The sequence below is a fragment of the Saccoglossus kowalevskii genome, chromosome 12 (assembly GCF_978046115.1).
Source record: "Saccoglossus kowalevskii chromosome 12, keSacKowa6.1, whole genome shotgun sequence".
Taxonomy (NCBI): Eukaryota; Metazoa; Hemichordata; class Enteropneusta; family Harrimaniidae; genus Saccoglossus; species Saccoglossus kowalevskii.
This window is the reverse complement of record NC_140652.1, coordinates 33,815,371-33,830,352: the sequence shown is the minus strand read 5'-3', so window position 1 is coordinate 33,830,352 and position 14,982 is coordinate 33,815,371. Positions and strand designations below refer to the sequence as shown.

At 36.6% G+C, this 14,982-nt stretch overlaps 1 protein-coding gene across 1 annotated transcript; it reads left to right on the top strand.

Moving 5' to 3' along the window:
- Positions 1-405: 405 nt before the first annotated feature.
- Positions 406-4,292, top strand: LOC144357559 (uncharacterized). Its single transcript, XM_078011698.2, has 3 exons — positions 406-576; positions 1,928-2,020; positions 3,138-4,292. Exon 3 carries the CDS (start codon positions 3,147-3,149, stop codon positions 4,290-4,292), a length of 1,146 nt encoding a protein of 381 aa, XP_077867824.2. The 5' UTR covers positions 406-576; positions 1,928-2,020; positions 3,138-3,146.
- Positions 4,293-14,982: the final 10,690 nt, after the last annotated feature.

Genomic DNA, 14,982 nt, shown 5'->3' with positions numbered 1-14,982 from the left:
ATTGTACTGGCAAAGATCTCCCCGAGCCCGTACTGGTTAAGGCTCGGGTGGGGTGGGCGTGGTACGCGTTAAAACAACTTTCACGCCATTCAAGGACTTCCGGATCTTCGGAAGTAAGGCACGTCCACAACATTCCAGACCGAATAACCCGTCTATTATTCACAGATTTTTCAAAATGTGACCATCATAAATGGAATCTAGTGTAAATGAAGTTATTGCGCACTTTGCTTATTGATTTGCTGTCATAATTTTTTTGTGTCAACAGTTTTCTGAGACAATTCATCAAAAAGAAACTAGTAAACAAATAAATAATGACATTCTAAAACTTGTACGGACACCCCCCCCCCCCCCACCGAAAAGATGCTATCTGAATTTCTAATTGCAGTTATACGGCTATCCATTACTGCTAGAGGGCGCTGTGAAAACAACATGGCCGATGTTTGCAGGAGAGCAACATGAAAGACCAGGTGATGAAAGACTGTATTTTGTAAAAATCAGTGCGGCTTTGAGCTAGGATATTTTCGACAGTGTAATCAGTCAAACAGAGAAGTGAGTGGTATCTGCTTATGTGTACCGGTAAGTGCACCACGAACACAATGTCAAACGATCGAAAGTCAGATGGGCGTGTTCTTTAAAGACGTCTCGGTTGTCAAACGTCTGCAGCTACTGCAAGGGGCGAAACGCCGGTCTTCAGAGTCCTTAAGCGAATGGAAGAATACTGTTGCTCACGTGTTGTGTATGTACGAGCAATCCTTCAAGCTATTTTGGGAGATGGGATATAATGTTTGAAAATCCAAATTGCAATATTTCAAAAATACAGTGTTTGCCTAATAATAATTTGTGTATTGTTCACAAAGGTGGGTTCATCGCATGTTGAGTAGTTCGATGGCGTGAAGTAAATTAACAAAATATTTCCAGGGGATAATTACAAAGAAAAAAATAAGTAAAAACTGTCAGTCGATAACAAACTTATTTTTTAAAATCCTCTTAGTTGGAAGAATCTAGCGCAAAACCAGGTAAAAGCAAGCAAATTTTCATCATTTCTATGTATTCTCTAAGACAAGCCTACGTCACAAACTGGTCAAAATCCCCCAAACATTGCCAGCAACCAATCACAGACTAGCTTAAACAATAGCTTTCCCTGACGATAATACTTAGCAACGTTATTTCCCCCATGCTAATCTTTTGTTTTTGTCTCGTTTCCGTTTCCGATCTGTCTTAGAGAATACACTGATGAAAGCATTAGTGGGTTTAGTAAGTAGTTACTACTAACAATGAAATGGCTAATAATAATAGTAATATTAGTACTCTTTAGAAATTTGACTAAAGAAAAAAAATAATTCATAATTTTATAGAAATAGATTGCTTACGTTGATTGGTACTGGTAGCATTCATATTAAAAGTTTGCACTCATTGAATAACATACATGTATTTTCATGTTTTAAATGAAAAAATGCGTTCCTCAAAGACAAAAGAATTACATGATTTCCTGGATCTTTGATGACTCCCTAGTTCAGTTTCTAAATTATGGTCACTCAGTCTAAATTTTAAATTCAAAATATTACTTTTAAATATTTTCTCATCAAAAATGATATGTGTTCAAGTAGTGGTGTTCCAGTATGAAATGAGATTGGATGAACTACTATAAGATTAGAATCTGCACACAAATCATGAAATGTTTTTACTTACTGTTAATAAAATAGTTAAGAATCAAAGCCATGTGATAAATAGAACATCAACATTCATGATCTATAATAACAAATTTTCTATATTCCTCACTAAAATTACTATACTCACTCATTAAATCTGATACTATGGGTCACTTATTAGATATCCTATATATGTTGGGTAGCCTTTTCTTTTAAATCCTTCACATAATTAAGGTTATATATAATCAGAAAAACCAATAATGTTTTTTTTTTTGTAGGTACCAGTCTATAGTTCTGCTACTGGGTCAATATTCTGTTGGTTGTATTTACGTAATATACAGATTTCATAGCTTATACAAGGTTGTTTACAGGTATTTACAATAGTTTATGAAGCATATTTCTGCTATTAGTACAACAACTTCTAGTTCAAGACTGCAGAATGCAAGTTTTAACTGCAGTCAACTTAGTTGCATATTTTTTCATTTTGGCTTGACAGTTTACTAGAATTTCACAATAGGTAACTTTATCTGATAAGAATGCTGTAGATAATTTATCTATATTTTATAGTAATGATTTATTCACTTATCTTTTATTCAATTATTAATCAAATATTAATTTCATTATATTGTATAGATGAGAATTAAATGTGACTAAGTAAATGTTTTTTTTTATGGTAGTGAATCAACTATAAGTAGGCAGCCTAATAATATTGTAGACAGTCAGCTATTGTAGACAGTGAGCTGTTGTAGACAGTGAGCTATTGCAGACAGCAAGATATTGTTGCAGCCAGATATTGTAGACAGTAGCTATGTGGGCAATCGGCTATAGTGGGCAATTGATTATTAGACTGTCAGATAATGTAGACATTTGTCTATGGTAGACAGTCGATTATTGTAGAAAGTCTGTTATTGTAGGCAGTCAGCTATGGTGGACAGTCAGATATTGTAGTAACAAATTGACTATTGTAGGCAGTCAGATATTGTAAACAGTCGGCATTTGTAGACAGTCAGATATTGTAGACAGTCGGCTATGGTGGACAGTCAGATATTGTAGGCAGTTGGCTATTGTAGACAGTCAGATATTGTAAACAGTTGGCATTTGTAGACAGTCAGATATTGTAGACAGTCGGCTATGGTGCACAGTCAGATATTGTAGACAGTCAGATATTGTAGACAGTCAGATATTGTAAACAGTTGGCTATTGTAGACAGTCAGATATTGTAAACAGTTGGCTTTTGTAGACAGTCAGATATTGTAGACAGTCAGATGTTGTAGACAGTTGGCTTTTGTAGACAGTTAGATATTGTAGACAGTTGGCTATGGTGGACAGTCAGATATTGTAGAAAACTAGTTACTGTAGACAGTCAGATGCTGTTGGCAGCCTGATGTTGTAGGCAAATAAAGAAAGTTCACAAATAACTAAAGTTTTTATAGCTTGCCCAGGTGGATGGCACTGTTCATCTACATATTTTTTTTTCATTTGTTACAGACAGTCACCATGGCGACAACGTGCTGCACTGAAAAAACAGAAAGAATATTTATGGAAGTAAAGATTATGATATGTATAGTGACCGCCATATTGGTTCTTTTAGGACAAGGAGCGATATTGGATTATTATCTCATTTCCAATAACAGTGATGATAGTTCTCAATATGCATGGATTGTTTTAGATGTTGTAGTTCTAATTGTATGGTCCATTGCCCTTATAAGGTCATATGTTTATTACCGCAGACAGTCAGTGACTGTTACAGATGGTGTGATGATGAATGTCACAAAAAATTTAGGAATACTAAAATCAATTATCATGGATGAGTTGCGTTACTCATATCTTTGCTGGTTTGTCTATGTATGTTGTTTGGTGCCCAGAGTGGTTGTCATCTTTAAAACCATTGCTGAAGGGCTCACTGAGGATCAGTCGTTTGGACCTAACACACTAAAATTGACAATTTCACTGGCGGCCATTATATTCCTATTTCTAGTATTTACACATAATGATGCTAAACCGAACACTGCTCGTTTGCACTACATCGGATTTTTGACGGGTAGCGTGACTTTCAATATCTTGGATAGCTGCGAAATTCTTGATATGTTGTTTATTACTGAGACAGGAATTCTACTGACTTTTCAAATGGAAAATGTAATTTTATCGTTTGCTTGTATTAATTTTTTTCTTCCAATACTAGCGTTAGTAGAGTTACGCATGACATCAGAGGAAGGTAAAACAACCGCAAAGTGGTTTAAATTCAGCTATATATTAAGTCATATCTTTCTGACAAACCTGCCGTACTTAATCATCAGGTCATTTCTCTGGCATGGCCGCAATGCTGGTGTGTCAACTTATTTAACCAAAAATCTAATCATGTTAGTGTTAGCTGTTAACGAACTAATCAGTCACTTCGGGTCATATAAATTAAAAGTGTGCAAATTTTGCAAACACTTTTATTTTCTTGATAAATTTATGCATACGCATAACTTGTGCCAATCGTGTGAAACTCAGCACAAGGGCACAGAAGATGTTGGTTCAGATGACGGAGCTGATGACGAAGCTGATGACGGAGCTGATGACGGAGCCACATTTGCGATGGTTGGGTTGAATAAGTCTGATAATGGCAGTGCAACTGATGACAAAGGAATGAGAGTTTAAATTCTCACAACCTTAAACACAAACATGTTTGAAACAATTTCTTGCACTTTATCCATGGAAATTCAAAGAAGGCTTTTAAACTGAGATTGAAGCAAACAAACTCTAGAAATACTGAAAATCATGAAATTTAGTTTAGTGCAGACAGCTACATTTTTGTAAATCTGAAAAAAACGGCACAAACACATCTTTGAAGTAATCCTGGGAAACCAAATTGAGATATGTTGCACATATAGGGGTAGTCTTATTACACTGTTCAGGTGAGTCTCAACAACTATAATATAACAAATAATAACAAATGTATGAGGAAATTCTCATCTTCCCTACAATCTAAATGCATGTGTATCTGTATCATGGTGGTTCTAATTGTGAGACCTTTTCTCTGTATTTTCAACGAATTTTAAATTAGAAAAATGTGCTATTGTCAGCAAATTTTTATGATGTCTTTTCTGTATTATGTTTATAAGCATTTCTAATCAGATACAGACTTTATTATAAATAATGTGCAAGTAGGTGGAATTTATGTACAGGGTATCTGTATGCTGAACATTGATGTATTTATGTACAGCATATCTGTATGCTGGAAATTGATGTATTTATGTGCAGGGTATCTGTATGCTGGAAATTGATGTATTCATGTACAGGGTATCTGTATGCTGAATATTGATGTATTTATGTACAGGGTATCTGTATGCTGAATATTGATGTATTTATGTACAGGGTATCTGTATGCTGAATATTGATGTATTTATGTACAGGATATCTGTATGCTGGAAATTGATGTATTTATGTACAGGGTATCTGTATGCTGGAAATTGATGTATTCATGTACAGGGTATCTTTATCTGTAAACTGACAGATAACTAAAGATGAATATTTTGTAGAAAAACACTGGTTAGTAGAAATTTCACATTTTGAGGCATCGGCCAAAGAAGGGCTCCCTCATATTTGATGACGTGGTGGGATGTATTATCCATGCACTTTGTGGATGAAACTATCCCATGATGCAACAAATTATATCAGGTGATGAACTCATAATTAATTAGGGTTCATGGAAGGGCATGGAAATTGTTGAATTTTGAGCAAAATTCGGTGCCTGTTGAAATCTACAAAGAAGTCACAAACCATCTCCTCAATAAATTGTCAAAAGTTGAACATGTTGGAAACAAAGAACTGGTATAAAGGTACCCTGGGTGGACCTCTGTCAGATTTGTTCATTTGGTGATGATATTTTCAACTTTCTATTTTTAATGAATATTTTTTTGTAATTTTTATGTCAAAAGTGTTACTTTCATCATCTTGAAAAATTACCTACTAATTCCACCATCAGGTTCTTTGTTTGAAAGCATGTACTGCTTTTTCTTCTAGCAATTTGTTGTTGTACAGGGTATTTATGTGTGCTGGACATTGATGTATTGATGACCCAGTAATAGAATGTTTAAGTGAGAAAGTATGAACATATCTTTGGTTATTCCATGTTATATGTAAAAATGTATATGTGCACCCATTCTGCCATCATTATCAACATGGTAAACTGTTGTTTTTTTCAGTAACATCAACTTTTAAAATATTTCCACCAAATCAGTTATGAAAAATTATGAACAAACTACTGGGAGATTATATGTGATAGATTGATTTCAGATTTGTATTTTTATTATTTATATCGTTACTGAGTTTTGCAATAATGAATTCCTCACTTAAGATTTTAATTTATATTTTGTTGTGCATATATTTCTGTATTTTTTATTGAGAAACTATTGTGTATTTCCACAACCAACTGCTGTATTTTGACATTGTGCTGAAATAAATTCAATTTTCATTAAAAATCACAAGTTGCAAGTTAAGTATTACCAGTAATTAAGATTTATGTGTATGAATATTGTTCTGTTAAAGTTGTATAGTAAAGATGGCAGCCAATCCTAGTGACTGCATGGTCAATACTATTTATTTATTTTTTTGTAAGAAGTTATATATATAGTTGATTGATTTAATAAGTAATCTTGAGAAATAAATGCCCCAGATTGTGCTCCCATTTTTTCCAAACTTTTGGTCAAACCATGCGAATGTTCAAGATTTATATTTAATTTATCCATTAGAAGCCATTGCTATACATGGTATACACAAAATACCAAGTTGATTGGTTGAAGCAATCATAAGAAACAAATGTCAACACTTTTGGTCATTTTTGTTAAAAAAATCAAAGACTGCATTCAAACCATGTAACTGATCACAATTATTTTATCACCAATTCCCACTAGGGCCTATCAGTTTAGGATATTTGGAAACCAGGATTTATTCAATTCAATACATGTGGAGACTGTCTACCAATCACCCATCAGGAATATTTGTACTGAATGTGAAGTGAAATCAATATTTGTTTACTCTCACCAAAGGGTAGTCCAAAATAGGTGATTTTCCGAACAATTGCGAGATCTCGCGAGATGCATGAAAGACGCGCGTCGAACGTCTGCCGCAAAAATCGAACGATTTGATTTTGAACTAGAATTTCTTTATTTCGCAGCTTACATTGACCGGCCGATCTTCGACAGAGGAATATTGCTTCCGAATACCCTCACTTAATCGAAATTGCCTATCATCAAATGTGGACAGCACATTATTAAGCATGGAAATGTCCCCGAATACTTTCGCGTTTGTCGAATCCCACGCGATGTTTGACGCGACTACGACGCTATGACCTTTGTTTGTCCTGTTTTTACGTTCGATTTCACGCATAACGCGTGATTCTCGCAGTGTACGGAAAATGGTCTATTGATACAATCTAACTAGCAAACTATTAAGATGTAACTCCATATAGTTATGAACTATAAACAATCAGACTGGCTGGTTTATACAGATGATGATACAGTCTTGGTACTGTCACCCAAGGAAGTTTCAAATTAAATGTTTGAACATTAATATACACATACATACATACATGTATAGAAAGCCAAACAAATGCAAGCAGTATGAGAAGTATTTTTTTACATCCGGTGAGCTAAAACAACATATGGTAATCCATACAGATGAGAAGCCATTTCAGTGAAAAGAATAATGTAACAACTTAAGCCTAATGTTCTATTCTATTCTATTCTATTCTATTCTATTCTATTCCATTCTTTTCCATTCTTTTCCATTCTATTCTTAGAGCGTATTTAAGTTGGGAATCACCGGTACTTGTAAATTAATTTCTGAAAACAAAAGTTTTAGTATACTTAACGTTAGAGGACGCAGTCAATATTCGTACATTGATTTCAAAATGGACGAACAACAGTAAGACTCGTTCGATTGTTGACCGGGAGTAATTTTCAAATGTGGACAGATTCATTCGAAACAGGGAACACTGCAGGTAAGTACCTGAATACTAAAACATTCTGTATCACCTGAATGAATGAATAGTTTACAAAGATGTACGTACGAGAATGCTTTACGTGTCTGACCTCTTGGAATCGTTGTGTGAGTTACACAGCCTCACAAACCGGCTTACAACGAGCGGTTGGAACACACTCCACATAGAACTGTTGTATGAACAACTAGCACGAACTTCTCATTGTCGTAATCGAAATCGATCTGAGATTAATTTAATTGCAAAAACATAAACCCGTGTATCTTCTCGGAGTTGATCATTCGAAATTATGGGGGGGGGGGGGGTACAGAAAAAGATGAACTAAAGGCTTCTTGCGTGAAAACAGAAAGAGGAGGCAGCTGATGATGGTGGTGGTTCGTAAAATTAAGCGAATTGGTATACAATATTCTAATCTCTTGTGTAATTTAAAATATATTTAAGCAATAACCCCCGCCGAAGGCGGGTATACCACGAGATATTGCACAATTCACGACATATATGCACGAGCCGCAGGCGAGTGCATATATGGAGTGAATTGTGCAATATCAAGTGGTATACCCAACTTCGGCGGGGGTTATTGCTATTATATTATACCAGTATATTGACAATTCGATAAAACTTGTAAAAAAAGAGTTTACTAATACTTTCATCTACTAAAAGATCATGATTATGGCCCTTGAACATGAATATTTATAAGAATAGTATGTAGTTGTACGCTGAATGCATACAAAAATTACATGCGCAACACAGTTCAAATTGAATACAAACTAATTTTTATTCCACATAAAAATGAAACATATCCACGTTGAATAGAGCAGCGTAAACACACAAATTAGCATAACAAAGGATGACCTTTCTGACCTTTTACTGACGCACAACGCGATTTGAAATACAGGGTCGTGTACAGTTTGGGTCATTTAAACAACGGATTTTCCACGTTTTCATTCCGGTTTTTGTACAATTTGGACTGTAATTTGCCCATTGAAAGTACAGTTGTGAAATAAACCGGTTTTGTGACTCAACATACTACAGTGGCCCCTCGCTAAGTCGCGCCTCGGTAAGTCGCGATTCGGCTAAGTCGCGGGTACTTGGATGGCTCCCAAAATTTCTATTGTGTTTTGACAGCAATTTTGAAGTACAAAGACTAATGTTTCGTGGCATAGTGTTTTTAACTAACCGTTAAAGAGACAATTTAACACCCACTGTCCGTCAATTGCTGAGACGCAATGGGTGACGGCGGCCTTACTCAAGGTGTCAACAGGGGTGTCGAGTAGTGACCGTACGTACTTCTTGGCTGGTCCCATTTTGGTATACCTCTACAAAAACTCGCTACAATGAGTTGAATTCATAGAATTCTGATCTCTATTTCTCAATTGAGCAGCATGTCAAAGCGAAAGCTATACAGCCTGTTCGTACGCCATAAACTCACGGCGATCGACCGTGTCAAACCAAGTTAAGGGTTGCACGTGGTTGAGCCCACTATTCGTGGGTGGGTAAAAAATGAAAAGTAAATTTGTTTTCAAAGTTGACCAAGAGGCGGGACTGAACAGAAAAACAAGCGAAAGTGTCCGACAATGATGACACCGATAAAGCTGTTTACGTTTCTTTAAGAACGGTCTGCCGAAACTCCACTATCTGGTCCCATCACCCAATGCAAAGCATACAATTCAGATATGACGACTTTGAATTTAAGGCCAGTTCAGGGTGGTTCTTGCGATGGCAAAGAAGACACGCTATCGACACACGCAGTCTCAATCCAAGGCGAAGCTCGCTGTGGGAACATTGACGCTGTCGGAACTTTTCCCGAAAAATTGAGAGAAATTATCTATGAAGGTGGTTATTTTGATGAACATGTTTATAATTGCGATGAAACTGGTTTATTTTGGAAGCTGTTACCGTCGAAGTCACAAGCAACAGCAAGCGGCCCACATAATATTAGACACAAACAAAATAATCAACGCAATGTTTACAGCAAACATAATCATGATTTTATTCGAATACTGCCTGACACATGTGATGATACATCAATTAACTAAACCGAGGGTTTATATGTGCTTTTTATATGTTTTTCAATGCACGACCTCCCTCTTTCACGACGTTCCTCGGTAAGTCGCGGCCCTCGATAAGTCGCGGTTTTTGCTTGGATCCCAACACCCGCGACTTAGCGAGGGGCCACTGTACTTGTAACTGTGGATATTTGACGTTCAGCGGTACTTGGTTCGACCGAAATTTGAGACGCGGCGGGACGCGGTGTATCATGTACGGCGACCGGCACAGCGACCTCAGTTCCAACATCTGACCTGGATACCTTTGGTATAACCAAAGTTTTGTGACAGTATGACTGACAAGTTTTGTCATTGTTCTGGGGTAAGTTTGATGGTGTAAAATCGGATTTTCGCATCGTTTTTGTGACACGTACATGATATGCCTTGTCTCAACTCCGGCCGAAAGACTTTGCACGCCGTCGCTCTAATACAGTGGTTGGTGAACACTCGTCACAAATCTGTAGCTTTCGAAATTATCTTCATCATCTCCTGTAATTTATTTACCCATAGTGGAGAATTACAATACCATATATCGTCGTCGAATCTTGCGTTGTCCCGTGTTTTTTGAAACAGATGGCAATTACCCGGGTGCACTGCAATTTTGTCAGCTGCCGCTACCGGACACCGGTTGTTATTGGTGGCATACATTTTTGCCTGTGACTCATAGTTTTTTGCATTTTTATGTCATTGAATTCCTCAATTATATCTTGTACTTAAAGATCATGTTTTCTTTGTTGGAAGTTCGCAATCCATCTCAAAGTAACAACATTGAGAACATAGCATTCTGGCGTTCGTGTAGGCACCTCACGGTGTTGAGGGACAGTGGTTTAGGTTTGTGTGGCGAACGACAATCACCCAACGACCGACGCTCACAACTTGGATCCCACCATTAACAAAAAGCAATATTATAGTTATATAACTTTTCAGATGTTTTTAATTCAGTATTTTTTTTAATATTCTTCCAAAATTCAACCACTATATTTCCCTAAAAATCAAATAATACCGGTTTTATGTATTTCCGTATTAAACCTGTAGTCAATTCATGTTCCAGGGCCACTTGGTTTAGCCGTGCATTATCAGCCAATATACCATGGATTGCATATGCAAATTTTGTGTTATTGCTATCCATAATTCTAACCCATATTTCCGGTTTTGATGAAAAATACAATAAAATATTATATTTCGAAAACATAAAAAATTACCAACACTAACAATACAGGAACAATTTGTATTTCCTAAAGTACTAGTAGCTGGTCTCTAGTTATTAAATGTTTATGAAAAAATAACCTACATGTACATTTGACAGAAAAAAAAAATATGGCAACATCGTAGAAATGTTTTTTTTGCACAAAGTTAAAGTGAGTAACAATCTTTGATGGTATTGTTATTGTGACATTTGCCTAATATTTGACCAACAGATAACAATTTATCAGGTTAATAATGGACATGAATATTTGCTACTTATTTTCAAGCTAATAGTATTAGATCATAAAGTAAGCTAGCCTTTTAGGTAAGAATATTTATAAGCATCACATGTTTTTGATTGAATTCAACCTTTTTTGAAAGAATAATGTGTGAACATACTTTTTTATGGCTACTGCATTATCATGGTCAATGTCAAAACATGCTGCATTATCATGGTAAACGTCAAAACATGCTGCATTATCATGGTCAATGTCAAAACATGCTGCATTATCATGGTCAATGTCAAAACATGCTGCATTATCATAGTCAACGTCAAAACATGCTGCATTATCATGGTCAACGTCAAAACATGCTGCATTATCATGGTCAACGTCAAAACATGCTGCATTATCATGGTCAACGTCAAAACATGCTGCATTATCATGGTCAATGTCAAAACATGCTGCATTATCATGGTCAACGTCAAAACATGCTGCATTATCATGGTCAACGTCAAAACATGCTGCATTATCATGGTCAACGTCAAAACATGCTGCATTATCATGGTCAACGTCAAAACATGCTGCATTATCATGGTCAACGTCAAAACATGCTGCATTATCATGGTCAATGTCAAAACATGCTGCATTATCATGGTCAATGTCAAAACATGCTGCATTATCATGGTCAACGTCAAAACATGCTGCATTATCATGGTCAACGTCAAAACATGCTGCATTATCATGGTCAACGTCAAAACATGCTGCATTATCATGGTCAATGTCAAAACATGCTGCATTATCATGGTCAATGCCAAAACATGCTGCATTATCATGGTCAACGTCAAAACATGCTGCATTATCATGGTCAACGTCAAAACATGCTGCATTATCATGGTAAACGTCAAAACATGCTGCATTATCATGGTCAACGTCAAAACATGCTGCATTATCATGGTCAATGTCAAAACATGCTGCATTATCATGGTCAACGTCAAAACATGCTGCATTATCATGGTCAATGTCAAAACATGCTGCATTATCATGGTCAACGTCAAAACATGCTGCATTATCATAGTCAATGTCAAAACATGCTGCATTATCATGGTCAATGTCAAAACATGCTGCATTATCATGGTCAATGTCAAAACATGCTGCATTATCATGGTCAACGTCAAAACATGCTGCATTATCATGGTCAACGTCAAAACATGCTGCATTATCATGGTCAACGTCAAAACATGCTGCATTATCATGGTCAACGTCAAAACATGCTGCATTATCATGGTCAATGCCAAAACATGCTGCATTATCATGGTCAATGTCAAAACATGCTGCATTATCATGGTCAATGTCAAAACATGCTGCATTATCATGGTCAACGTCAAAACATGCTGCATTATCATGGTCAACGTCAAAACATGCTGCATTATCATGGTCAACGTCAAAACATGCTGCATTATCATGGTCAACGTCAAAACATGCTGCATTATCATGGTCAACGTCAAAACATGCTGCATTATCATGGTCAATGTCAAAACATGCTGCATTATCATGGTCAATGCCAAAACATGCTGCATTATCATGGTCAACGTCAAAACATGCTGCATTATCATGGTCAATGTCAAAACATGCTGCATTATCATGGTCAATGTCAAAACATGCTGCATTATCATAGTCAACGTCAAAACATGCTGCATTATCATAGTCAACGTCAAAACATGCTGCATTATCATGGTCAACGTCAAAACATGCTGCATTATCATGGTCAACGTCAAAACATGCTGCATTATCATGGTCAACGTCAAAACATGCTGCATTATCATGGTCAATGTCAAAACATGCTGCATTATCATGGTCAACGTCAAAACATGCTGCATTATCATGGTCAACGTCAAAACATGCTGCATTATCATGGTCAACGTCAAAACATGCTGCATTATCATGGTCAATGTCAAAACATGCTGCATTATCATGGTCAATGTCAAAACATGCTGCATTATCATGGTCAACTTCAAAACATGCTGCATTATCATGGTCAACGTCAAAACATGCTGCATTATCATGGTCAACGTCAAAACATGCTGCATTATCATGGTCAATGTCAAAACATGCTGCATTATCATGGTCAATGCCAAAACATGCTGCATTATCATGGTCAACGTCAAAACATGCTGCATTATCATGGTCAACGTCAAAACATGCTGCATTATCATGGTAAACGTCAAAACATGCTGCATTATCATGGTCAACGTCAAAACATGCTGCATTATCATGGTCAATGTCAAAACATGCTGCATTATCATGGTCAACGTCAAAACATGCTGCATTATCATGGTCAATGTCAAAACATGCTGCATTATCATGGTCAACGTCAAAACATGCTGCATTATCATAGTCAATGTCAAAACATGCTGCATTATCATGGTCAATGCCAAAACATGCTGCATTATCATGGTCAATGTCAAAACATGCTGCATTATCATGGTCAACGTCAAAACATGCTGCATTATCATGGTCAATGTCAAAACATGCTGCATTATCATGGTCAACGTCAAAACATGCTGCATTATCATGGTCAACGTCAAAACATGCTGCATTATCATGGTCAACGTCAAAACATGCTGCATTATCATGGTCAATGCCAAAACATGCTGCATTATCATGGTCAATGTCAAAACATGCTGCATTATCATGGTCAACGTCAAAACATGCTGCATTATCATAGTCAATGTCAAAACATGCTGCATTATCATGGTCAATGTCAAAACATGCTGCATTATCATAGTCAACGTCAAAACATGCTGCATTATCATGGTCAACGTCAAAACATGCTGCATTATCATGGTCAATGTCAAAACATGCTGCATTATCATGGTCAACGTCAAAACATGCTGCATTATCATGGTCAACGTCAAAACATGCTGCATTATCATGGTAAACGTCAAAACATGCTGCATTATCATGGTCAACGTCAAAACATGCTGCATTATCATGGTCAATGTCAAAACATGCTGCATTATCATGGTCAACGTCAAAACATGCTGCATTATCATGGTCAATGTCAAAACATGCTGCATTATCATGGTCAACGTCAAAACATGCTGCATTATCATGGTCAACGTCAAAACATGCTGCATTATCATAGTCAATGTCAAAACATGCTGCATTATCATGGTCAATGCCAAAACATGCTGCATTATCATGGTCAATGTCAAAACATGCTGCATTATCATGGTCAACGTCAAAACATGCTGCATTATCATGGTCAATGTCAAAACATGCTGCATTATCATGGTCAACGTCAAAACATGCTGCATTATCATGGTCAACGTCAAAACATGCTGCATTATCATGGTCAACGTCAAAACATGCTGCATTATCATGGTCAATGCCAAAACATGCTGCATTATCATGGTCAATGTCAAAACATGCTGCATTATCATGGTCAATGTCAAAACATGCTGCATTATCATGGTCAACGTCAAAACATGCTTCATTATCATGGTCAACGTCAAAACATGCTGCATTATCATGGTCAACGTCAAAACATGCTGCATTATCATGGTCAACGTCAAAACATGCTGCATTATCATGGTCAACGTCAAAACATGCTGCATTATCATGGTCAATGTCAAAACATGCTGCATTATCATGGTCAATGCCAAAACATGCTGCATTATCATGGTCAACGTCAAAACATGCTGCATTATCATGGTCAACGTCAAAACATGCTGCATTATCATGGTCAACGTCAAAACATGCTGCATTATCATGGTCAACGTCAAAACATGCTGCATTATCATGGTCAATGCCAAAACATGCTGCATTATCATGGTCAATGCCAAAACATGCTGCATTATCATGGTCAACGTCAAAACATGCTGCATTATCATGGTCAA